The sequence below is a fragment of the Thermobia domestica genome, chromosome 8 (assembly GCF_964235325.1).
Source record: "Thermobia domestica chromosome 8, izTheDome1.hap1.1, whole genome shotgun sequence".
Classification (NCBI taxonomy): domain Eukaryota; kingdom Metazoa; phylum Arthropoda; class Insecta; order Zygentoma; family Lepismatidae; genus Thermobia; species Thermobia domestica.
The window spans coordinates 153,898,118-153,925,981 of record NC_137461.1 but is presented as its reverse complement, the minus strand read 5'-3'; the positions used below and the strand labels follow the sequence as shown (position 1 = coordinate 153,925,981).

At 34.8% G+C, this 27,864-nt stretch overlaps 1 protein-coding gene across 1 annotated transcript in view; it reads left to right on the top strand.

Moving 5' to 3' along the window:
* The first annotated feature begins 8,132 nt into the window (after positions 1-8,132).
* LOC145691871 (alpha-tocopherol transfer protein-like) overlaps positions 8,133-27,864 on the top strand; it is a 119,947-nt gene continuing 100,215 nt past the window's right edge. The window contains exons 1-2 of the mRNA XM_081767180.1: positions 8,133-8,220; positions 19,698-19,847. Coding sequence (XP_081623306.1) covers positions 19,709-19,847 — 139 coding nt within the window. The 5' untranslated portion in view covers positions 8,133-8,220; positions 19,698-19,708. The remainder of the gene's footprint in view (positions 8,221-19,697; positions 19,848-27,864) is intronic.

Below are 27,864 nucleotides of genomic sequence, written 5' to 3'. Positions count from 1 at the left end.
AAGGAACTTTTATGTAGTTATTTTATTACATAGGCAGGCCTACATGTGAAACAGTAGTGTAATTTTCTGTTTCTGAAATTGATAAATTCACAAAGGTTTTTTTTAAAATTTCTTGTTACATTTCAAATATTGGAATGGGATATTTTTCTCTACGAACTCCATGTATGTTCCCTGCACTTTACACACACACACACACACACACAGAGAGAGAGAGAGAGAGAGAGAGAGAGAGAGAGAGAGAGAAACACTGTATATTTTTATTTCCCAACTTGAAATATTAGAAAATTTTCTGATTTTCGAAAGCTAATTGGAAAATGATCATTTGTTGCTACCTAACTTTCCTCTACAGAAATTGAATTTTATACCTGAATGTGCTGTTAAATATAGTGGAAAATTTTCCACCAAACATCACTATACATAATATCCAAAATTGTCCGGATTATGAGAAGTTTTTTCACTTGTTTCTACATCGTGATGAAAATTTTCCGATCCACAAAAAGTTGTTTTACTTTTTGCTTCAAAATTATGAAATTTTCCAACTCATAAAAAGTTCTTCAATTTTTCCATACAAGACAGAAAATATTTCGATTCATGAAAAATTGTTTCACTTGTTTCTACATGGTACTGAAAATTGTCTGAGCCCTGAAAATTTTCAGATTCTTTAAACGATCTTTCAAATTTAACATTCTATACATGATTTCAATCAATTTTATGAATACTGAGGAACTGTTACTTGGTCACTGATATTTGTTAACGGAAATTTTTCCGGAAAAATATAGAAGAAAATTTTCCATCTCACATCACGGCTAAACAACGATGTAGGAATAAGTGGAGTATGTTTTTATGAATCGGAAAATTTTCCGTTTCAAAATTTTCATCACTGTACAGGACAGACAATTTTTCGATTCATGGAAATTTGTTTCACTTATTGCTACATAGTACTGAAAATTGTCTGAGCCATGAAAATTTTCAGATTCTTTAAACGATCTTTCAACTTTTAACATTTCTATATATGAATTCAATCAATTTTATGAATACTGAGCAATTGTTACTTGATCACTGATATTTGTTAAGAATGGAAAATTTTCCGGAAAAATATAGAAGAAAATTTTCTACCGCACATCACGGCTAAACAACGATGTAGGAATAAGTGGAGTATGTTTTTATGAATCGGAAAATTTTCCGGAAGATTTTCATCACTGTTCGTGGGTCAAGTTTTCATTGACCCACGCCAACTCTGTATCTTACTAAAACAGATAATAACGATTTACAAAAATCCCATGTTTTAGAAAGATATTTATGTAGTTCTGACAATCTAACATATTAAATCTACTAATGCGATAATGCCAAGGAAATAATAACAATTTTGCACTGACATAGGAGAAAAATAGACACATTCATTAAAATGTAAACTAAAAGTGAAATTCAGTTAAATGATAACGCAAATCAAATACAATCTTTAACAATTCAGACTCTACACACACACTATATGCATAATAAAAAATTAGTCACTTCATAACACTTTTAAGAAATTAGTCAATTCATAACATTTTAGCTTATTGTTCACTACTATTGTCACAATCTCATTTATGGTTTTATTTTCAGACATTGGATCAGATACAGTAAAATTAGTTTCTACTGCTTTCTTAGGAGGTTTTGTGGTTCGGACAATTATTCAAAGTATAGATTGTGAATTATGCCACAAACTTATCATTCAGCACAAATGCAATTCCACGCTTATGAGCTTGATATATAAACAAGACAGTAGAAACGTAATGTGCTATCCTACAAAAGAACTAGCATGATTGATTCACGTTGTTGAAAAGTTTGTTGAGAAAGCCCGTCGATTTGTGGACACCCGAGTTTAGGAAATTCTTTCCGCCTACATTGTTTAATTTCTGCAATACGCTTAGTATTTGCAGTGCCCCTTTTCGGACAATCATTGATTCAAATTAAGTGTAAAAACTTGTGATGTAATAGTTCCAGTGTTGCTGAAGAAAATAGCAGATATTGAAACAGAATGTTTTGAACATGCAAAATTCCTAAATGTCATTATCTGGGGAAGTGCTTCGTTTGTAATTTGTGAAGGATTTTTTCCCGGTGGGTTTGTATTATCTTGTATTCTTAATTAATCGATACTAATTGTATTCAATTTTAAAAACAGTTTTGTTTCTGTGATATTATGGGGGGGGACTTTAGAATTCCTTTCCTGTTATAGCTATTTCATTTGCCTGCTACACAGAGAAAATATTCGTCCACTTAACTAGCGCCAAAGCGGCCCCTGAAGGAACTAGGCCCTGTTCGATTGTCTGTGCTATTTGGGAAGGCGCTAAGGAATCATAGCTGGCGATAGTCTCCTAAACATGACGACATTACAAACGTGGGGTTACATGATGTAACAAGCTAATGATCAACAAATTCAGACAAGAAACCCGTTGATCCGGCGGTCCGTGGGAGGGCTGGGGTCTCTTGAATCTCCGCACATCAAATAATATGCTTGTTGTCTTAACCAATATTCCTATTGTTTATTAGTTTAGTATACCTTCCAATAGTTTTACTTGCAACGCTTAGAGTTTGATTCTTTAGGTGAAGCGACAAAAGACAAAACTGCATTGCGTATTATAAGACATTTTTTATTTGTGCTAAAACAAAAAAGTCTGTTACGAATTTGCTGGAAAATGTCACTATCAATATTAATGAATTTTGTCGTCAGAACTGATCGCTGAAGTCATGATCTATATTGTTTTTCTTTTAAGCAAATTGTTGAGAAATATGAGAGAAAAGACGGGCAAGTAAAATATGAGCTAGTTATGGGATTGAATCCTGTTCAGAGCATGGTTTATGATTTACTGTCTCATTGTTTGCATTATTTTTATCTTACACGGCAGGACTGTGGAGTATAACACTAGTTAACAAAGGTTTTGTTACATAAAAGGAAATACCTGTTCTTAAAGGAACTTTTTGCGCTGAATTCGAATATGCACTCGGTTTTTCTCCATCACGTACGATTTTCCCTAACACAGGGATTTTCCTTCCTCAAAAATTTCCCTTTTCCTTTATTTTACACCCCAAGATCTTGTCCCCTTGCATATACTAACATAGAAATTATACCTAAGTATACTTTGATTCATATTTAACAAACCCTCCAAGTTTCGTAATAATCGCTTTATTCTTTCTAGAGAAATAAATATGTTTGTATGTATACTGTGTGTACTGTTTATTGCACCTTATAGTAATGCTTTCAGATCTCTTAAGTTGAGGTAAAACGTTTTGCTTTATTACCACAAACACATATATAAAATATAATACAATATAATTTACAAGTGTGACAATTTACAATAAACAATAATACAAATGTACCAAAAGGTCATGAAAAGACAATCAAAACTATCACAATATATGAAACTTCCATTGGGTTACAAAAACGTACACTACTTCCTTCTTTTGTAAGAAATGTTGCATTCTCTAACAAGACCCCAACAATAGTCCCCCATCATTGAAGGATCCCATCGTCCCTGGTACCTTTTCTTCATTGCCATTATATCTTGGTGGAATCTTTCCCCCTGTTCGTCGCTGAGAGCACCTAGGTTAGCAGGAAAGAAGCTGAGGTGGGAGTGCAAAAAGTGGATTTTTAAAGACATCCTACAACCCAACTCTTTGTATTTCTGTATCATGTCCTGTACGATTTCTGTGTAACTCTCAGCTTTGTTATTGCCCAGAAAGTTGCGCACAACACACTTAAATGCTGTCCAGGCAGCTAGCTCAGCACTGTTTAACTTGCTGTCAAAGCTATCATCAAGCATTAATTTCCTAATTTGGGGACCAATAAACACTCCCGCTGAAATCTTAGCATCACTCAGGTTAGGGAACTTATCTCGCAAATACTTGAAACCTTCACCAGATGTGTCCATGGCTTTGACAAAGTTTTTCATAAGTCCTAACTTGATATGAAGTGGCGGTAGTAATATCTTATTAGGATCTACCAAAGGAGCGTATTTGACGTTGCATTCTCCAGGTACGTAATTCACTCTAGGTTCCCATTCCTTCACTTCATAATGTTTGTCATCAGCTCGGCTATCCCATAAACATAAAAAACATTGGTACTTCGTGTAACCGCACTGCAGTCCTAATAAAATACCAACTACCTTGAGATCACAACATATTTGCCAACAATGGTCCTTGTAATTTATAAGATTTAGCAAAGTTGACATGGTGTCATAGAATTCCTTAATCTTCACTGAGTGCGCAAGTGGTATAGAAGGTTTTTTATTTCCATTATGTAAAAGGACAGCTTTAAGGCTGACCTTTGACGCGTCGATAAATAACCTCCATTCTTCTGGAACGTAAGGAATTCCTAGCTTTGCCATCAACCCATTTATATCCGTACATACGCACACATTATCTTGCATTGAGAAATAGCTTGAAAATTGAACATGCCTTTTCCTGTACACTGATATGTTCGTTTCTGCATCCAATAAGTTTCATTGCTGGAGCCTTGATCCCAGAAGTTCCGCCTCTTGTTTTCCCAGGTGCAAATCACGGACTAGGTCATTAAGTTCACATTGCCGGATGAAATGTGGCTCGCGAACACAGTCAGGGATGAACGTTGGATCCTTGGATGTACATGTTGATGTCGATGGTTCATCAAGGTCATGATCATCATCAGAGTCTTTTGGCCATATCTCTTCCCAGTTGGTAGGGGTCTCGGGAAGTGGAAGTTCATCCCCGTGCGGAATAGGTCTAATTGCGGATTTAACGTTGGGATAACTTATTGTGTATTTGCTTTCTTTAGAATGTCCCTTAACTACTGTGAGACAAAAACAACAATCATCCAGATGGTTGGTGGGTTCTCTCCACACCATTGGTACAGCAAATTTCATGAACCTCCGTTTCCCTTTGGCCCATGCAAGTAAAGTGACGTAGCACGACGCACAAATTATGTTGGGTGTCCAAGTTTTGTCCTGATCTCCCACACGACAACCGAAATATATATAATATGCTAGTTTCACCGATGGCGTAATGGATCTACACTGTCCTTTAACTACAAACTGGCCACACACATAACAAAAACTATTTGGTGAGTTAACACACGAATGCCGCCCTCTTGACGCCATTGTACTGATCACAAGCTAAACTTCTGGTCTTAGTTGGGTACAATGCCGTTAAGATCAAACATGAAAGCACTCTTAGCAGCAAAGACAACTTTGAAAGTGAAGTAGTGTTAAACCACACGTCAATATAAAAATGTACAAAACTCCCTCACCAGGTGTCAAGAACACAAGACAGAAATAAATGCGCGGGGGGAGGGGGGAAACGATACCGTAGTGGAAAATTCAGACTGCATTAGTTCATTGTTGTCAACAATGAGTCTGTATTCCATTCTGTCTTTCTTTTGCATTCTGTTACATTTGATAACAAATATTGATAACCATTTCATGAACAAAACGAAAAAACTTGGAGAATTGTATATATATGTATTAAGATATACATATACTGTACGTTTAAAAAAATATACGTTGGAAGTACATTCTATTTGTATACACGTTTCTAATTTACAGAGAGCAATACAAGTGTGTTGTTAACTATTGTAAATATTCATTTTTATGTCTGTGTTTGTAGTAATAAAGCAAATCGTTTTTACCCCAACTCAGGAGATCTGAAAGCATTACTATCAGGTGCAATAAACAGTGCACACAGTATACATACAAATATATTTATTTCTCTAGAAAGAACAAAGCGATTTTTACGAAACTTTTAGGGTTTATTAAATATAAATCAAGGTATACTTAGGTATAATTTCTATGTTACTATATGTAAGGGGACAGGAGCTAGGGGAATAAAATATCTGAAAAAGGGAAATTTTTGAGGGAATTTCCCGAAATCCCTCTGTTACGGGAAAACTTGCGTGATGGAGAGAAACCGAGTGCATATTCGAATTCAGCGCAAAAAGTTCCTTTAAGATCAGGTGATTTTTCTCATGTAACAAACAAAAAGTTTAAATTTGTTAACTAGTGTAATTTAAAAAAAAGATAACATTTAATCCTCCAGTTTTTGCATGCCAGTATGTTATTGCATATGGTAACACAATCAGCTGCGCACCAAATTTTTCTTGGAGGGGTCCAAAGTCAAGAGACTGAAAAGGGTCCTGATCTTCTCGACCCCCATGAATGCATCCCTGCTGCAAACAAAACACAAAATATTCAAAATGAGTTACGAACTATTAGTGTGGAAGATCCAGACACGGCGCTTCCCATCCCCCCCCCCGTGGATGGTTTGTATGTAATATATCAACATACTAAGTGTAGGAATATTTTTCCAATATGAGAGATATTTGACACTAGTTAGAGAGTTTTTTTACCAGCGAGAACCTGGCAACACTGATAGATACAAAGAAACAACTGTTCGGATCGAGTAAATGAGCTCAAATTGCCACCACGACTAGTTTCCACCTAATTAGTAACAAAATATCTTGAGCCTTTTTGTACCGTAGGATCTATCAAACAACTCATCTAGATAAGCAGTTGATGAATATATAATAAACGTGTACGGATCTGTCACTGTATAAAAGTGAAATCGACAAAAATATAGAAATTGATGTACACAGAATGTGTCACATCTAGACATAACAATAGGTCACAATAGTTGTGATACCAAATGACTTGCTATTGACTGGATATTATCAATATGTTTTTGTCAATTTTATAGGTCCATTAATGTAGGATATTTATACTAAAATAATATTTTTTTTCTTTGTATTACCTTGATATAGGATATAATTTGTAGTGCATATTATATTCTTCATCTACTAGTCATGAGAAGCACTTTGATATATAGAAAATGTAGGTCAAACTGTTCTATATATTTCCATCCCTGAAGGGGCAAGATTACTTCCGGGCAAGGAATTGAAACTTATTTTGGAACTTGCTACACAAACCCTTTCAGCAAATATAGGCCATAGGTTGTCCCTAGATTCAAGATTCAATTTTGGAAGCATTCCTTGTTAGTAATATTCAAGAAATGTTTCTAAGCAATGTTCGGAGGACAATATTGCTTACAAGATAATCAATTATGTGAATTTCCAACTCAACTTTCAAATTATGTTTACGTTATAGGGGAATTTGGAGTTTGAGAATGATTATGTTTTTGGAGGGTAAGTTCATTGGTCCAATATCATTGAATGAACATGTTTTTCTTTGATTTTATTAGTTGGTTGATGGGAGTTATGGTCTTCTTATTCAAAGTGAAATCCGAATCACTATTTGGGTGTCTATCTAAGACAAGTATAATAGGTATTCCAAGAATCAAACTCTCACTACGCGCGTTAGCCACTCGGCCACGAAGGGGTTCTGAATTGTTTGGATAGTGGGAAAGTGTCTTGTATCTATTTTACCTTAATATTAAGGCATTTCCTTCCTATACCTCACAATGTGAATTTACGATGTTATAAGAATTAAAAAAAAAACTCTTTACGTGGTCTCGTATATATAAATATAAATAAATCTAACAGTTTTGGTTAAATATTGTTCAAAAACACGGAGGAAAGCTTGCTTTAGAACGGTAGGCAACTTTTTCCTCTTGCATTCCGGATGCTATATTACTGGGAATATTAACAATAAACTACTTTTGCGTGTGTGAACGCCTCACATACCCATGGCTGCAATTAACGAACTTTTTTCCCCCACCTAAGTGCAAATTATGAGGGAAACTGTAGAAATCCAGAACACGTTATTTTCTCATATCACCAGAATCTCCAACAATCTTGAAAAAAAAATGAACACAAAGAGACATTGTGTATTACACGCGCCGATTTTCACTAATTTACTTCTAAAGCAATAACCTATTTCATTCGTATGATTGCACTTTGTTATTTCTGTTGATCTATTTCACTTTGACCCATTAAACAAAAAATATATGCTAGTCCGTAGTGTTTGACATTTGTTTCAAGGGAGACATAATTAGCAAAATAGAAAACCGGTCTCTATCACTTCAAGGTCATCACTTATTAAGTTGTTTTTTTTTTTTTTTTTTTTTTTTTGTTCGCAAATTGTAACGCTTTTCTGCAACACGAAGTAAAAATAAAAGTATAAAAGAATGATTTGCGTCAGAAGATTGTAAAGAATTAGAGGTCACGAGAAAGAAGAAGAAGAAGAAGAGCAAGCTGTTACAGAAACAACGCCAAGTTTGTTCATTAACAGTCTAGATCTTCGAATTCTTGTATATGTAAGTAACTAAAATATTATTTTATTTACACTGAGAAAAAGGCACAACATATCTTTTGTTTTTGCTATCATTAACAGATTTTTTTTTTTTCGTATTTCGGAATTCATGCGTTTCGGATGTCAATGTTGAATATCTATGCTATTTTTTCAACCCATTGATGTATATGGGGAAATATTATTTTTTTTAAATTTTCTTTCAAATAAACTGCAGTCTTAATTGTATTGTTTCTAATGATTTCTTGTTCAAGTTTAGCTAAGTCAGGACCGGTCGTAGGCAATTTGCCGACCCGTGCAATGGCATTATTTCCGTCCCCTTTCTCCAGAAGCAACAAATATTAAAACCAACGATTTTAAGGGCGCTATCCCATCATGAACAACAAAGAGGAGGGAAAGAATCACTCGCACTCAGAAAGACCTAAACACTTCAAATACAATCTCATTATGTCTGTTTTTCTTTAAATGATAATTTATTGTGTTAATAAAACACAAAGCAAATACACCTGCAGAGGATTTGTGTTAATGCTTTTTATAGAATTTAATATAACAAGTTTCAATTTCAATATATTAGTTTGCAATTCCACTGCAGCTAGCTCCTTTTATCTTTATTTCTTGATTTTCCTTCTACATCTGTTATAAAATTTAAGTGAAACTTATTTCCTCCTTCAATGACAAGGAACTTGTTTCTGACAAAGACAAGACTGGTTTTCGTATCAAAATTGTGATAACTAACTAAATGGAACAGATATTCGCTACTGTTCGAGAATTGAATTTTTGTATTTGACAACAATCAAGTAATTCATGCTGGGATTTATTTGAACATTTGCTTTAGCTCTTACATGGTCCATATGAACTTTAAACTAGTGCGACTTAAACATGATTCATAAATGTAGTATTCAAATAGAAGGTCAGCTTAGTAAATTTAACTACCATCATCATGAAATCTGTTTCCAACAAGAAATATTTGTTTTAAATACTGTAAATCATGATATATTTTGCCGCCCCGTGCTACTGCACGTGTTCCACATATGGTAGAGCCGGCCCTGAATTAAGTGTACATTGCCTTTTTTCAAAAATAATTTGCATTTTGTGACTTAAATTAAATTTAGTTTATTAAATATTAGGGTGAGTGCGCCATATATGGAATACGTTCACAATAGGAAATATCAGACTATTTTATCTACTATGTGCTGCCACCGAGAACATTTTAACTAAACTTGTATACAGGGCCGGCCTTAAGACGATAGGACCGATTGCTTCCAATCGGGCCCCGTGCCTAAGGGGGCCCCGCGCTAGTGCCGTCTACTCTATTCTCTAGTCAATCCTACCCTCCAGTGCCGTTTTAACAGCATATTAGGCCCCATAGCAAAAAACTTTGTTGTGGTCTCAATTTTGCTCATAATACATGTAATTAATACATGACATTCTGCTCGCAGGACTCTCAATGCTTGCGGGCCCCCGGAAAAGTGGCTATGTCATCGTTAAGATGGCTCTCTTACTCTCAATTGTCAAGTATACACAACAACATATTGCAATACAGGTACATCCATGGACTCCACAAAGGCGAGTATGGTCTCTCCCTAACAAGTAAAAAGTTTGTAACAAGTAAAAGCTTCCGGACATAAGCATTTTTTTTTTTTTTTTGAATTTAATGCTGCAATAGTTTCTTTATTCTTTTATGTTTACAACTTCTGTTGTAAAAATATAGTTTGTAAAGGGAGTGACTCTGCATACAACCAACTCCCCTAACACTCCCCCAAACTGCATTACACACACACCTCTGGGCGTAAAAATATTGTTTTCTTTGAGTTTGTGTAAAAAAAAATATATCGTTATTCCGGGTGCACACCCTCTTTTATTTTGAACACCTCACTAAGTAAAAGTTCTTGACGTACTTACTGATTATATCATGTGATATTATCGTGAATACCGAGATAGTATCAAATAAATCAGACTCAGTGCGACTTCTTTGCATATCATTTCTCTTATTATAGCTATATTTAAAATTAAAAAAAAAAAAAAAAAACAGAGGACAAACTTTGCAATCTCTTGTGAAAATTTTCGTGGATGTATTTTTAAAAATCAAATCAGGAAAACCGAATGTATACTAGTGCGCATTGAAAAGGTGGCTGCTTATGAAGATTTGTCTTCTAACTCGAATAATCCAATGGAAAAAATGTCATTCATCTTCCATCAGTTCCTTAAGGTTTGTGATTGTCTCATCACCATTTCATTTTATCTGCTGCCTATAACGATTTCAAGTTGATTATACCTTTCATAAGTAGGTACCTGCGATGTCCTTACTAGCATACATTAGGTTTTCCTGACTTGAATTCTTTTCAAAAAGATACAACTGTTAAGAAATCTTTGAACCAACTAATGCATATCAATGTGCATTTCATTATGTCTTACAAATACAAACTTATGGAAACATAGACTTCACTATCGTATTTCTCGTAAAAATTCTACCCCAATTTGGTATATTACATGACCCCCTTCCTATTTTAAAAATGTCGAGTGAGATACAAGATGTCGGACTTCAAAATGGCGGATTTGAAGATGACGACCATGATAAGCATATCCTCAAATAAATGTCTACTTCCTCCGGGTGTCGGTTAATGTGTTTTTGTTTTTCATCTCTTTACCGTTTTAGAAATAAAATGAAATGTTCAAACTTGAAACACATTGATTCTGATCAATCAGATTTTTGGCTACTACGGCCGTCTTTATGGACGGAAGCACTTTAAATTTTGCTTACGCTCGTTTCTTGATATTCTAGACTTCGCTGCGGAGTTCGGTCAATAAACTAGAGTTTGACATGAATAGGTTTACTTGCAAGAGAAGAAAACAATGAAATACTGGTACAGAATCTTCTTGAAAAATTGCAAGGCACAAGGATGAAATATGTATTTTAAAATTCATTCATTCACTACCCATTTCCATTTGAGTTATTTCTCTGAAAAATTAGCTGCTATAAGCAATGAGTAAGGTTAACTAAGCTCAATTAAAAGTAGTTAGGGAAAGTGAGAGCTAATTAAAAGTAATTAATGGAATTGGTTATTCCTCTTACCTTTTTATTATTATCTCTGTCTCTGTAATTAAGCGTTTTCGACCAAAGTTGCAGATTTTTTTCTTGTATTTTTTTTATACTTTTCTTGTATTATACTTTTCTTGTCGGCCTTTCCCGAATCACCCTGTATATGAATACGTAATAATGATATACACATAAGTTTGTAAATGATATGTTCGCAATGTTTAGTATCACATGCATGCATTTCTTTCATTGAAACTTAGAATTTATCTTCATAAACACTTTTCATTTTATTTCTCAAATTATATTTACTCCCGTCAGCAATTAATCGTCATCATTATCATAGCAGAATCTCTGAAGATAATACAAAAACACTGACTGCATTTTCGTTCAGTAAGGATTGTATTGTTTTATCTCTGCATATTTTTGAAAGTTAAAAATTTGTAGATACATGTTATCAGTGCTTTAAAGTTTATTACTAAAACTATATATACAGAGTGTTGATTAATTCGTGTGTCAATTTCATTTGTTCACTGTGCAAAAGTGGTATGAGGTAAAGCCGTGGAATTTGGTGTAACTTTAGACGAAGGACATAAGTTTTGTTTCGCCATAGAAGCATGTCACTTGTACTGAAGGTTAAAGAGATATAGGGTCAAATATCAAATTTCGATTTTTTCCTTATGGAATTCCAATGTTAAATTCTGAAACAGCCTGAAAAAACGTAAATCGAAGGATAACAAAAAAAAAGCTGTATGGTATGATTCTATGTCGCAAGCCGACTAAATATGCGTCAATCAAGTGTCAAGATCAGAAGTGACGGTCAGATCAAGGTCACAGGTCATCTTGAGAACCCACTTGAATACACTGAAAACAACGCAATGTCCGTACCTCATCATATCAAATGGGCTAATTCTACTTTATTAATTAATGGCTTAAAAATATTAATTAATGAATATCATGTAGATATTCAATATCGTGCCCTTCTTATGTGGCCTCGGTGTTGGAAAGAGACGTTATTCTTTAAAAAAAAAACTTAAGAGGCCCCATCACAGCGAAATTAAAATACCGCTAATTTCACAGTAATTATGTGATATATTCAAACAGATAAAAGATAATCGAAAAGTGGAAGAAGACCTCTTTAGACAATATTATTTTACGTGAGATACCATTATCACGACTCACTTATCTGCTTTCGATTTCCAGGCATTTAGAAAATCGGCATTTATTTTCGCGTTTCTCAATGGCTGCAAACGGAAAGCTACTAGGTGACTCGTGATGACAGTACCTCATGCAAAATAATATTGTCTAGGTTCTCTTGTTCCATATTTCTATTATCTTTTATCTATTTGAAAATATCACATAATTACTATAAAATTAGCGGTATTTTAATTTCAAAGTTATTAGGCCTCTTAACCTAGCCACCAAATATAGCAAGGCCAGTTCAAACGTACTGGTAATTGGAGACTATGCTTCTTTAAAAAATTGTTTTCGTGGGATGGAGAGTTATCAAGGATTCGTATCAGCTATATTACGTAGGGAAGATGGAGCTTAAATATTTTCTTTTGATCATGAGAAGTCAAGCATGATGCTTACTAGATATGAAAAATATTCTATGTATATACAAAAACAATTTACCGCATGCAGAAGGGCTTGTTCATTGCTGAAGATTCTTTCTCCTTTTGTATCTGCATTTTTATGTGGGAAAAGAGCTTTTAAATAAAATACGAGAAAAGGTTGTGAATATAATTTTGAATATTGTAAAATGTTTCAAATGAAATTTCCCGAAATTATAAATGTTATTATAGACACTTTTGTATACAGAATTTTTGCTAAGATTAACTGAAAATTCACAAAAGAAATTAGAATAATTAACTAAACTAACTAACTAACTAACTAACTCTATGGCCTATGGAACCCGGAGGTTCAATGCCGCGTTCACAAAAGCTCTCCACTGACTTCTATCCTTAGCTAACTGCATCCAGTTTCTACTTTGTATTCCAATCTCTGCGAGATCCATCTTAATATTGTCCTCCCATCTGCGCCTAGGTCTTCCTAATGGTCGTTTTCCGATTAGTCTTCCAGTCAAGACTGAAAGCGTTTCTACTTTCTTCCATTCTAGCTACTTGACCCGCCCACCTAAGCCTCCTAGACTTGACGACCCTAACAATGTTGGGTAAACCATACAAATTATGTAGTTCCTCGTTATGAAGTTTCCGCCATTCCCCATTCCCGTTCCTCTTGGGTCCGAATATTCGTCTCAGGAATGAGACTCCATTACTGGAGAAATACGATCATGTCCTTAAAATGGGTCTGGAGTCAATTTTAAACTGCTCCTTAAGCGACGAATCTTGGATTCAAGCATCCTTACCTGTGAGATTAGGGGGTCTTGGTATTCGGCGATCCGTGGATATGGCGATTCCTTCCTTTTTAGCGTCCTACCACGGATCTCTTCGTTTAGTCGAGGCTCTTCTTCCGCACGGTTACCACCTAGACCCAGATGGCACAGTCCAAATGGAAAAATTTAACAGATACAGATCTTCCAGAGATTAACAAAATAGGTTCTCAGGCATCTTGGTACACACCAATTGCAGCGCATTTTCATGAACTTCTCTTACAGTCAGTTATTGCTCCAGAGGATAAAGCCAGGATTCGTGCTGCCTCATCCCTACATGCTGGGGCATGGTTGAATGCATTACCCTCCCCACCATTGGGTCTTCATATGACTAATGAGGCATTTCGAATCTCTGTCGCCTTAAGATTAGGTGCAGATATTTGTGAGCCACATCGCTGTCCAGCTTGCGGGGATCAAGTTAACCAGCGTGGCCTGCAAGGCCTGTCATGCATGAAGAGCATGGGTAGACACGCTAGACACTCCTCTGTGAATGATATCATTTTACGAGCTCTTACCACAGCTGGAATTCCTTCAATACGTGAACCTTCAGGATGTTGTCGTTCAGATGGTAAACGACCTGATGGCATGACATTAGTTCCTTGGTTGAAAGGCAAATCACTAGTTTGGGACTTTACGTGTTCAGATACATTTGCCCATTCAAGTCTCCCTTTAGCTGTTATGAATGCTGGGGCTGTTGCTAGTCGTAGAGAAGTAGAAAAGCAAAGGAAATATAACAGCCTCCTTGATAAATTTATTTTTGCTCCAATTGCCATCGAGACTAGTGGTGCTTGGGGATCTGCAAGCCTTGATTTTATTAGAGAAGTAGGCAGACGCATTTCTATCGTTACTGGAGATATTCGTTCAACATTTTTCTTAATACAACGCATATCTATTGCTATCTAACGTGGCAACGTGTCGTCGGTTCTTGGCACCTTACCACATGGAAAAGAACTAGATGAGATATTTCTTCTCTAACACAGAGGACAATACTGAACATTTGTACAACTGGACGACGTGCTATGCAAGTAGGGTGTGGTGTCATTGGATGGCGTGGAAAGGCAGGCAGTGGCACTGGATGTGATGCCGTTGATAGGTAGTTTTCTACCCCTTCCTTTGGTTCGACTATCGAAATATGTTTCCTGTTGATAGTTATTTTTTCTTAATTGTTTCATAAATTTATTTAATAAATGTGCCATTTTTATTGTTTGTCGTTTGCGCAACATGTAGGCTACATTTCCTGATAATTTTGTTTTCATATACAGTTTGTATTTCATTTGTATTTCTTTATGTCATATAGGTCCATAAGCTTCTCATGTATTCTGGTTTGAAATTTACTCAGTTTGATTGTTAAAAAAAAAACAAAAAAAAAACAATGTAAGTCCAGAATGTATGCGGGATGCTTTCTGCATAATAAAATTGAAATTTTGTCGAAAAAAATATAAAAAAAATAAATAAAATAAATAAAATAAAATAAAAAAATAAAATAAAAAAAATAAAAAAATAAAAGTTGTAGAAGTGTAATTATATTATATTATAACATTAAATAAAAATATTTTAATTCTCTCTCTCTCTCTCTCTCCCTCTCTCTCTCTCTCTCTCTCTCTCTCTCTCTCTATATATATATATATATATATATATATATATATATATATATATATATATATATATATATATATAACCATTGTTAAAAAAAAATTAATTTCTTTTAACAGACATGTATAACAGAAATACGGAAAATTCTGAACGCTGATTGGCTGATCAATAAAGAATCAGCCAATCATAATAGAAATTGATCAAATTGAAACTAAACACGAAGATCCTCCCTGGTCCATTGGAAAACTACAAATTAAGATTTCCAATAACTTGCCCCAGTGCTCGTCAATTAAATATTTTTTCTTAACAATGAATATATGTCTGTTAAATAATTTTAGAATTTGTCATAACAATGACTATATATATGTATGCAATGACTATAATATGTATGCATTTTCATTTATTTTCGATAGTGTCTGAAGAAGGATACGTTAGATATCCGAAACTGCCACATTTATTATTTTATAATAAACGTTGCTTTACTCAGCATTTGTATTTTAGTGTAAGTTACTTTCAAAAGTTTATCGAAGTAAACTTCCAAACGATATTTAGTAATATCAATTCGATATGAAACAACAAGATTAGAAATGTATCAAATGGTGGCTGTCATCACAGGTATTCTACAATTATCGGAAGGTAACTTGCCGCAACTGAAAATCTTCCACGCACCACGGTCTTCATCTATTTTTTTTTATCTTCACGTATGATTTTTCTTTTGCGGTACCGTCTATCAGCTGTAACCTCCTTCGCCCGCCCTCTCTTTCCTACCACCATACCCTTTAATATGTGTATACTGTTCATTCCCAGGCAATGTCCTGACCAATTTCTCTTTCTCTTTTCAATTACATCGAAAATTGTCACCTTTCCTTATACTATTTATAACATGTCATTCGTTTCCTGCTCGACTCAATTAATTCTCTCTCTTTTTCTCCATATCCATATTTCGAAAGCTTCCAGTACTTTTTTGTCGCGTTTGCTTAATGTTCATGTTTCTGCTCCATATATTTGTAGTAGAGTACAACGAAGCGTTTAAATTAGACTTTTTCTATACACTTTGTTTAGAAATCCATAAAATAGACTTTTCTTCCTCCTAAATGCTTCTTTCACTTTTCTTATCTTTACTTATATTTCACGCTCGCACCCCATGTTATCACTAATAATACTACTCAGGTATCAAAAATTAGTCACCTTTTATATTTTCACCTCTTCTACCTCTATAACTGGCACCGAACCGCTTCGTTCCAATCACCATATCTCTTGTCTTTCTAACATTTCATCCCATATTTTTCACAGCAATTCCTCAAGTTTTCTAACATCTTATTTAATTTCTTTTCAGATTCCACAACAAGCACCATATCATCTGCAAACCATATATATCGAATCATTCTACATCCTATCGAAATACCGTCTTCATTATGTGGATTCTCCTTCTTCTAGATTCCTTCACTGTCTCTTCTAGATATATGTTAGATAACGTCGGAGAGAAGCAACATTCCTGTTGAACTCCAATTGCATTCTAATACGTCATTTCTCCCCCTATTCTAACACTTACTTATTACTAGTTCATATATGTTTCCTATGAGTCTTAGAACTTTCATTCCAACCTAAATTTCTTTAGAACTCTAGTTAATAACTCCTAGTTCACTTGGTCAAAAGCATCTAAATAAATACAACACTTACGGCACATTATTCTTTCCTCTTTTCTATGAATCTTTCAGTGATTACCTCAGTAAGCCAGTTACATTTCTTGTGCCCTAAACCCGAACAGCTCTTTATCAACTTCATCATTTGTTCTTCCATGCAACCTTCTGTTCAGTATTCGAAGCTTACTTTTTGCTGCATGCAATATGAGACTAACAGTTTTTTGTAAGCCTCATATATCTCTGGGTTCGATTTCTTAGCCAATGGTACCATGATTGTCTTCAGAAAATCTTTTGGTCACTCTTCTGTTTCATAAATTTCATTGAAGAATCGGAACAATTCTTTCAGGCCTTGGTCTCCCATATTTTTTATGAATTTAATTAGCATATTATCTATCCTAGTTGTCTTTCGATTTCTAATCTCGGAAATAGCTTTTTGAAATTATTAAACCTTTTATCATCCTCATATACTTCAGTTGCTACTTCAGCATCTAGGCCGCTTGGTCTATGCCTACTCTGGTACAAGATTTCAACACATTCTTTCCATTTGCTAAGATTTCACGGCTCTCACTTATCACCTTCCCGTTCTTATTTCCTACTGTCATGATAATACTCCTTTGTTTCCTTTAGAGTTCCATAGATTTCACCCCATATTTCTAAATTCTTCTAATGTTGTTATGACCTTACATCTTGTTTTGTAAAACTTTTGCCTTGCTATGTTCCCCTTCGTAACTCGTTGTTTAAGTTTCTCCCTCTTCTATATTAACTTGTTTCTACGCCCTACATTCCCTCATTTTCCACAATCTGTTCTGTAATCCATGGTTTCTTAGCGCTGGAACGGTTACACAAATTTCTTTTTGCGGTTTGCAGTTTTATGAACAGAGATTTTCCTTTCAAGTACCGCTGTCGTCTACATTTGACGTTTTTACATTATGATAAAATCTGTTTAATTCGTCTTCTTTTGTAATTTATCGTTTATTAACAAACATGCCTAGTTTCCTTGTATTTTTAGCAGAAACATTATTTTGAATAGTCTACACATTCTCTAGATGAATTGCATCTTTTCACGTTCGAAACTGAAGTTAAGGAGTGGAGTAGAGAAGTTGTATTTTTGTACAATTTTAAGAGTAAAATGAAGTATTTACATTTCACACAAATCTTGTTTCTTGTTCCCTCATAACTTCTATCCTACAAACTAGTGAATTTCATTATAGCGTAAAAAGTTGGCCTTCATTGGCTTTTAGCAAATCTTGTTTATAAATATACACTATACTTATTTCTTGTAATAGGTTTGTAAGTCTGAGCCCGAAATTTGGTAGCCAATAACTCGGAAACTAAGTCTTCCCTTCATCAAGATTTTAAATATTGGTGAGATTTTAACAAGTTTAATACGCATGTGAAATATAGGCATTTGTTTCTTGAGTTATTGGTTATCAAATTAGAAGTTTGAACTCAAGTATGTCCAAACCTCAATTTTAGTGGCAAGTAACTCCAGGACCAAAGATCTGCAAAATTTAATATTAAATATTCGTAGTAATCTTATAACGGTCTAACACTATGCCAAAGGGTCTTTCCTGGTAAGATAGTGAAATCGGACCTTGATCCAAATTGGGCAGCTATTGGCCAAAAAGATTACTCTTGACCTAAAACTACCTCAAAAAAGTTTTATCCCCTACCCTTACCGAATTATCGTATCATACATGTTCAAATTGAATTTTTTTAGATTTTGGTGAGGCTGGTCCAAAAATTTTGAAAGTTTCACAGATTGTAGATACTATCTAGATGCAAATCTGCATTTTTTTTTCAAAACTATAATTTCGTATTTTCTTTATCTTTTTGCGTGTTGAAAATTTCAAAAAATTGTAGAAAATTTTTTGGGGGGGACACGTTTCTGATTTTCTGGTTAAAAAATTTGTCATACTCTTAGGTACAACATATATTTTGGGGGGGGGCTTGAAAGTGATGGCAACATTGTCAAAAAGAAATAAAACTGAAAACAAATGTGTTTTTCGCACAGTTTTTCCACCATTCTAGGGCCCTCAAGGTGAGGGCCCCCTTCAAACAATCATTTGCCAAAGTTTACAATTTTCCTTTCTCTTGCGTCCCTTCCGCTTCTGTCGTTTTTCGGCTGCTTCGATTGTGTCCATTTCGAAACAGAAGCACTAAATATATATCCGCAACAGTGCTTTCACTTCATCCGAATCTTGCACAACAAGGTTACACACAGCTCGCGGTAGAGAGAGCTGCCGGCAGAGCGCCAGTGCGGCCACTGTATCAAGCACTGATAGATACAAGGAACAGACGCTAGGTATTAAATTCTTCAAGTTTTATCACCATTCAATTTTGATCAAGTTTGGATGATTTCCACCAATCGTGTTGCAAAAAAAAAAGAAAAGAAAAGAAAAGAAAGAAAGAAAAAAAGAAAAAGAATTCATTACACTGAGTTCAAACCTAACTTCGATGTCCAATAACTCGGAAACTAAAGTTCTGTATAACATAATAGTTCGTATTATATTTGGATGGGCATAAATCTTTTTAACCTTTAACACCATACCAAATGTAGTCAAGATCGAATGCATTTTATCAACCGTGAAGAAATTTAAAGTAATTATATCTACAAACTAAGTTTTTCAATTAAGGATTTGTTTTTACATACATCGTAAGACTATGTAACTACTCATTTTTGTTTTCGAATTTTGTGCGTGCATCATATCAGTAAAATTGTAGTTAATATACCGTTACTTCTCACTTAATAATATGCTATTTGACAAAGTACTAATTTCTAATTTAAGATTTATTTTATTTTATTTTATTTTGCATTACAGATCATTTCATAATGTATCTTGAAGAGCTAACGACAGAACGACAGGAATTCCTTCTCAAACAACATAACGAAGATCCTGCTCAAGTGAAAAAGGATGTTGCTTACTTGAAACAGTGGTTAAATATGCAACCTCATCTACCCCATGATCTAGGTAACGACTTTGATACTTGTTTTATCTTTTTGAGTCAAAATGCGATTACATGCTTTAAAATATACAGGGTGTTTCAAAACAGCACTGACAACGTTTGGGAGGTGATTCCTGACACCAAGATAAGACAAAAAGTATAGACCAACCTGGGTGCACGAATGCTTCCTTTCGGAATTATAGGCTGCCGAAAACATGAAAAAAAAATTAACTTGAAAGGTCCATAGCTCCAAAACTACAGGACCTACCGTAGTCGGGATCGGGTCAGATGCTCAAGTATATTTTGCTCAATCATTAAAATGTGGAATATTTGCCCAAGTATCTTATGTTGCTATTGATCATGAACTGGAAATCCATGACAGGTGCGAAAATCTTGGCTAATGGCCAGAACGGGGGGTTGGTTGAGATTTTCATATATGATAAAATATATGCAGGGTTGCCACAAGCTAGATATCATATTTTCCATATTACGAAGGCAAAATACTGTATCTGAGCAATTCAAGGTACAAACTGGATTTCCTTCATTGCTTAAAAGGCTTAAGAAAAAGAGAATAATTAATTGTAGGCGATACACCGTATGTACGAATTCTTCAATAAATCACATTAATTTCTTATGTTATGTACAGTACAATTCAAATGAGCTGCATTGAAGGAAATTATATTAAATTTTTCATTGTTTGAAACAAAATGTTTTATGCATAGAGTATAATAAAGATTAAGAATAGTGTTAGCTAAGAGACGAGATTTAAGGCTGTTTCGTCTTGAAAAGGAAGCGTGAAAGTGTTGTCTTTGAAAACGTACTTATTGGAAGAGTTCGGTGTCATTTCGAAAATTTTCTCGACATTATATAGGGTAACACTAATACCATAACCTATATAGTACTATTATATAAAAGAGTGGAAGTGATTCGCTCATCATCGCCTAGACCATACTTCTTCAGGTAAAAACAAACGTGAAATTTGGACATAATATTCCTTGGGTATACTCCACTAGCGCACAAAGAAATGAAAGAAAGTGCTTAAGGTATCGCGAGCACACAATATTCCATGCTGCATTGTCATGTTTGGATTTGTTATATGACTAAGACATTTTCAGTTATCATTAAGGGTGCAGACTCTAACAAGGGCGTAGCCAGATTTTGGGGTACGGGCGATTTTTCACTTACAGAAGTTAATGTGAAAATTGATATTTATTTTTCTATACATAGTATTATTTTCGTTTCTCCTTAATTTTCGTGGTCTGGACTTCATCATATATTCCTATATGATGAGCGTACGCATCTTTGGAGCCGATGAGCCGGGTTTGATTGCCGGTGGAAGCTCATGTGGTTCGGATATCACATAAAGTTATAGGTCTAAATAGCCTCGCTGCTGAAACGCACGCTAAAGCCCAATATACAACCAACCAATAAGAACTTGTAGTGCCACACTTGCCAATCACTAAAGTGTAGCTTCAGTCGAAATCCAACCAATGGAAAGAAGTTAGAAGATCCAACAGGCTTTTCTTCTTGTTCTACTGGTTACGAGTTCAGCTCGAAGTTACGATGAACAAAATCATATCGGGAAGAAATTCAAGCCCAAATCAGGGGCAGAAGGAAGTTTTAATAAGGTATGAATAAATATAAAAACACTGGCATATCCAAAAGTATTGCTTGGAGGGGATGGATTTTTTCCTGAACGATGAATGTAGGATCGATATACGGAATGACAGTTTAATGCAAATACGAATTCAAAAACACCTTAGATTACGTGTGGTTTCAATCAAGTAGTGCTAGAGACAGTAATTCAATTTCTTAAGATATACTGTATGAATTAAAATGCGTATGATGAATTAAAATGCGTCTCTTATGTTTTGAGTTTCACATCCCACCCCTAAACCCATATCAGTGATCCAAGGATATAATATGAAGGTTTTTTTTTTTTAAATAAAGAAATTTCGAGTCATCTTATCGTCCCTCCTATAGATATTCCCGCAACCTCGCATTGTATGAATCATATACTCGCACCTTTGAAGCTTAGCGCGGCCGGCTCAATGAATTTGAAATAGAAATATCAACAGTCACTGTTGCCACACTTGGTACAATTGTACTAAATTCAGCCCTTTTTGTCATTCATCGGCCCGTTGGTACCACGCTGGCATTTTCAGCCCCTTTTGTGGAAAAGTTGGTACTATTCTACCCAATTCAGCACCATTTAACAAATACTTGTCACATTTTCAAAAGCGTCAGTAAAGGGTCGTGTACACCATAAAAGATCTTGTACAAGAACATGTAGCTGTCATAAAAAAAATCTTGAAACCCAATCTTTCTATTTACTGTCTACACATATCAACTTCTTGAAAGCAAGAAAGACATTTCCACCCATGCAGCACTGCGCTCTAGTGGACAAATAGTGAACCTTCTCATTACAGGGTTCTGCCTGGATGACAAATGGGTTTACCTGAATCACCTGAATGAAGTCTATCTATATATTGTATTTTTCTTCACATTTATGTGGCTTTCAGATATTCACTATTTTTAATTAAGAGTTCAAATACAGAATTACACACCTCCAATTTTAAAAAAATCCTTACATTTGACCTTTTTCTAAACAAAGAATCGCAAAATTTGAAATATTAAAGAAATTGGCCTTCATTCCCTCTTCAAGATCGAAATTTTTGACAACGCTGCAGCATGTGTTCAGTTATTTATAACAAGGAGTTGATATGCCGAGTTTCACGTCCCTTACTTAAGGGATTTCTAAAATACTCTCGGTAAAACATTTGAACACCCATTACCGCTTCCCCATTTGAGTTCGTATTTTAATTTAAAATCCTTTCTGATTCCTTGCTATCATATTAAAATGATTTTTCTTCCAAATATCACATTTTTTAGTATATTAGTATGACCTGGGCCAGTGGCGTAACTACAATGGAGCGAGTGGAACAGTTGCTCCAGGGCGCACAGTAAAAGGGTGCATGTGCGAACGGACTTTATGCAAAGAACGTTTGAAATCATTTCAAAAGGTACGCTATGACTATTAGCAATTAATTGGCAACAGCCGATACCGGAGGCGGATCCAGGAATTTTTGAGGGGGCGGGCAGGTTTGAAAAATAAACTTGTAACATTTTTCGATATTTGGTTCGCTAACTAAAAGTGTGGACTGCAGTGCTTCATAATTCGTATTTATCTCCACCCTTCTAGAGGCGGCACTGAGGAGTGGCGAACGCACCCAGAATCTTCCTTTTGAAAGAAGTTTTATATATATTTTTTCCTACAGCCTTTAAACAAGCGCTCCAAAGCGCTCCGTTAGGGACTAATTTATATATTTTACTCCTCATGGAATATGGATTTCTCTCAGGATTAGAAACCTGCTTGTGTTTGATTATTTTTGAAAGTATATTTTAATATCAAAAGATGATATTATATTACGAACGTTTCTATTCTATCCATTAATTAAATCACATCTAAAAGTGAGACAAGTGTAATATCAGAGAAGGGGGATGGGATAACGAGTCAGTTGTTACGCCATGCCAGCTCTGTTGGCCCGTGTTTCACGATGCAAGCAGGTGTTTTCACGATTCATCTTACAAATATCTCCCAAACCGTTACTCCCTGTTAACAATCTTAGTGAACCTTCTTTGTAGAAGTAGTCTTAGAAATAAAATGAAAAACGAACAAACAAGCCAGACTGTACGATAACGAAGATATGAGTGATACCGTAAACGCTTCTAGAGGGAGGGGGTCTCGATTTTTACAAATATTCCCTAACCAGTTACTTCCAGCTATAAATTGAATTCCAATTAGCTTTTACTGTTTGCACTTGAAAGTAAAATACAAACCCATTACAGGGGAATTTTAACTTGCTTTGAATATATAATGAAACTGCCAATAGTATCTTTACCGGTGTCTGTACTGTCAAAATGGACGGACAGATTTGAGTTCAATATTCAGCAACTTAAAGCAGATATAGTTTTCGGCAAATTTCAGAAAACTACTCAAATCAATCCATCAATTCCAAAGTTACAAGCAAAATAAATTTTACAGAAGAGAAAGAAATTTTGTCGCTGATTGTACATTCGTCACTGGTTTGATTCGTCGTGTTGGAACAATTCTAGTTCATAACATGTAAATTTAAATATCTATTACATTCAGAGTATTTTCCCACATTTTCTGTACTTCAATTATAAATGGTGCCAAAATTTCCGTTTGCTTCGTTTCTTGGTGCCAAAATTACCGGTGCCAAAACTACCGTGTCAAAACTACTGGTGCCAAAATTTCCGCCTTTCGTTAATCAGTAGGTCCCGACTCATATAGCCTCGCTGCTGAAAGGTACATTAAACTCAAAATCAACTCAACTCAATAATAATAATAATAACATACATCCAGAAATGCTTTAGGGGTGGCTGCAAATCGGATGATTAATATATATCCTTCATATACATAAAACAAAACCTAATAGACGACTAATTAGCTTCCAAGGACAGGGCCGCCCACAGGGGGGATGTATGGCGCAAGTTGCGCCATTGAGAAAAATTTTGGGGGGGATTTACTCTACTTTCGAACTAGCAATTTTACTGTTGGAATAGCATTAAAACACGATTTTGAGAAGCTAACTTTCAAAAATTTTCCGGGGTGAACCCCCGTACCCCCTGCTTCGATAGTCGATGAATGAAGTACCGCGCAAGTAGCCGTATGAAAGGAAAGGTTGGTTCGTTTTAAGAGAGAAGGGCTGCCCACAGGAGGGATGAATGGCGCAAGTTGTGCCATCGAGAAAAAAATTGGGGGGAATAAAAAAATTGGGGAAGAATTTTACTCTAATGTCGAATAAGTAATTTTGCTGTCGTCAGAATAACATTGGAACACGATGCGATTTTTTTTTTTTTTTTTTTAATCTCGAGAATGAATCCCCCTACACCCTGCTTAGAAACTCTATGAATGAAGTACCGCGCAAGTTGCTATATGAAAGGATGGGCTGGTCGGTTTATCGCTTTGTGTAGGTAATTTACCCATTTTCTGCTGGGAGCATTTATTTATTTCTTATTTATACCATGTACGACACTTAATAAGTAATGCTGTTCAATTGCTACATGATGTATAATAAATGAATTAATGATAATATTTTGTATAGTTTTCTGTTTGTGCGATTACATTTTCCAGGGCCTGCGGTAAACTGAAAACCAGCTCAAGAGTGGCATCACTGTGTACAATAGAGACTTTCCGTGAGAGGTCGCTCCAGTAGTATTCTATATATTCAGCTCCATGTATTGTACAGAGTGAAGCCAGCTAGGCAGTTGTTCATTTTTCGCAGATCCTGGAAAATGTAATTGAAGGGTAAGTTTTTATACCCTTCAATATCCTTATAGAACATATTTAGTATTGTACACTACCAATCATCATCATCATCATCATCATAGGTATTCTGCCTTTATTGGTAGGTCACTTGCCGCAGCTGAGAAGCTTCCATGCTCCACGGTCCTCCGCTAACCTTTTCGTCTTCAAGACTACTAATAAAAGTAATGCCATTTTTATAATTACTACTGCCCCTACTACTACTACAAGCATTCTATAATACTACTACAGTAAATAAAAACAACAACAAAAATAGCAATTACTAGTACTATAAAAACTACTGCTACACTGGGCAATTGTTTTTAGAGGACTTGAGTTTTGAGGAGGGAAGAGATTATTAGTTTTGGGGGGAGTGCGCCATCAGCTTTGGGGGGGATGGGTACCCCTGTCCATGGGCATTTTACGTTACAGAAAGATCAGTATTATAAACGTAATTTGGAAGACGGTATAAATATAAAGAAGCAGGCAACAATGTAATCCTGGTATCTTATGCGTTCATCACAGGGATGATACCGTATTGTAGTAATATACATAGAATATAGAAATAGTTTATAGTTGTTTTAAGACATTAGATAACTCCAGTATGTAACGTAAAATAAAGTGCATTTTCAGCGAAAAACAATGCCGCATTTTTCGCCTGTAATCAGTACATCAAGATTTAAAAAAAAAAAAAAAAAAAAAAAATGGACGAATATTATTTTTTTCCCCTCTGTGAATTTACAAACCCGAAATTCGGAAACAGTGTGTCCCAAATCCTCCCGGTACGTTTCAAAAGTGCAACTATTTAATTTCACCAGTGCAGTGATTAAATCTCCATGGATTGGAAATTAAGATGTGTTTTGTGCTCCTGAAATTGACCTAAATTGCGTAATATTTCTCAATTAGTATAGGGGACCAAGGAGTGGTCCAAGGACCTATTATATCAGAATAACTTATAATGAAAGATATTTCTCCCTATGGTTGGGGATGAGAAGTCGGACCTAGAAATTTAAATGGAATTAATGTTTATGTAATTGAAATAAAAATATGGACTGAAAGTTTATTTGATGTGCATCGAGTGATGTACCCTAGAACGAATATGACATGTCTTCGACGTGAATATATATATATATATATATATATATATATATATATATATATATATATATATATATATATATATATATATATGTTTAGGTAGAGACCACGGAAAAAAAATATATATGGACACTTTGACTAGTGCAAGTGAGTCTCGCTAAACAAATTGATGTTAGTAATATGAGACAGGACTCAAAAGTTGAATAATTTGGCTTAAAAAGAACCAAAACTCATCAAAGATTTTCTCTAAAACATTTTTTTTTTAATTACACAACGTTGTAGAATGGTCAACGAAAGATTTTTTTTTTATTTTTTCATTTATTTCACGAACATTTAAGTATGTTGACATCCTATTGTCAATACTTGAAGTATCATTATGTTTTTTTTTTTTTTATTCATTCTTCTTTTACTTTCAATGTATTTAAAATCGTTAATATCTGTACATATAATGTAGTAATTCCATACTGTCGTATCTATGTGGCTATTGATGACAAACATTTTTTTTAACTTATGCAATTGTAACTTATCTGTATTCTGCTAAACTAATATTTTTTTAAATAGATGTAATAAACTGTTTTGTAAATTGTAGTTAGGTTAGTTTAATTTAAATATACAAATCCTATACGCTGTCCTGTATGAGTGTGTGTGTGGCTGGACATTAGATTTAGTTTGAATTGAAATATTTGTGTTTACCTATATGTAGACTTGCTCATTAATGGTAATCAGTAGCTGCAGTTTACAACTAATAAATACTAATGAAAACCGCTGATTCTATCTCAAATGGCTCTATGAGAGGAGCGAAGAGAACAAGAGAAGCCGGAACTAACCATTGTTTATTAATATTTTGGAATATTGAATCTCCAGAGACCAATTAAATATTTTTTTTTTCCTGCGACCAGTTTAACAGTACAATTGATCTCAGAATTTAAACCTCAAGTGTTGAATTAACATCGAACAGTTTTGAAATGATAATATAAACTTTCTCATTTATTTTCGGCGCTTGCCTGGGGTGATCCCCGAAAATGTGGTCATCTTGGTGCTAGGTCCGGTGTGTGTGAGTCTATCTCGACCAATAATAATAATAATAATAATAATAATAATAATAATAATAATAATAATAATGTTTTTTCCGATAAACTGATTGTCACCAAATATTATATATATATATATATATATATATATATATATATATATATATATATATATATATATATATATATATATATATATATATATGATGGATTAAATGGAAATTTGAACCGATGTACATAGTTTTCAGGGTTGTACTCGAGCAGAAATCTTTAGGTTTTGCAATTATTCTAATTATGCCTATATTTTGATTGTAGATAGAAGCTGCGGTGGCTCAGTGGTAGAGCGTTCACCTCCGTTGCTTGGGGTATCTGGTTCGATCCCAGCTCGCGCCGTGTGGACTTTGTGGTGGACAAACACCATGCTCCTGGGTTTTCTCGGGGTTCTCCCGTCTCCTCCCACTTTTTTCATTCCACCATTTCATTCATATCTCATCACCGTCTCCTTTAGCCTAACCGGCATAACCGTGGGACGTAAAACTTAAAGATTTCATTTAATTTTTTCGCAATAATTCTGTAAGAAGAATA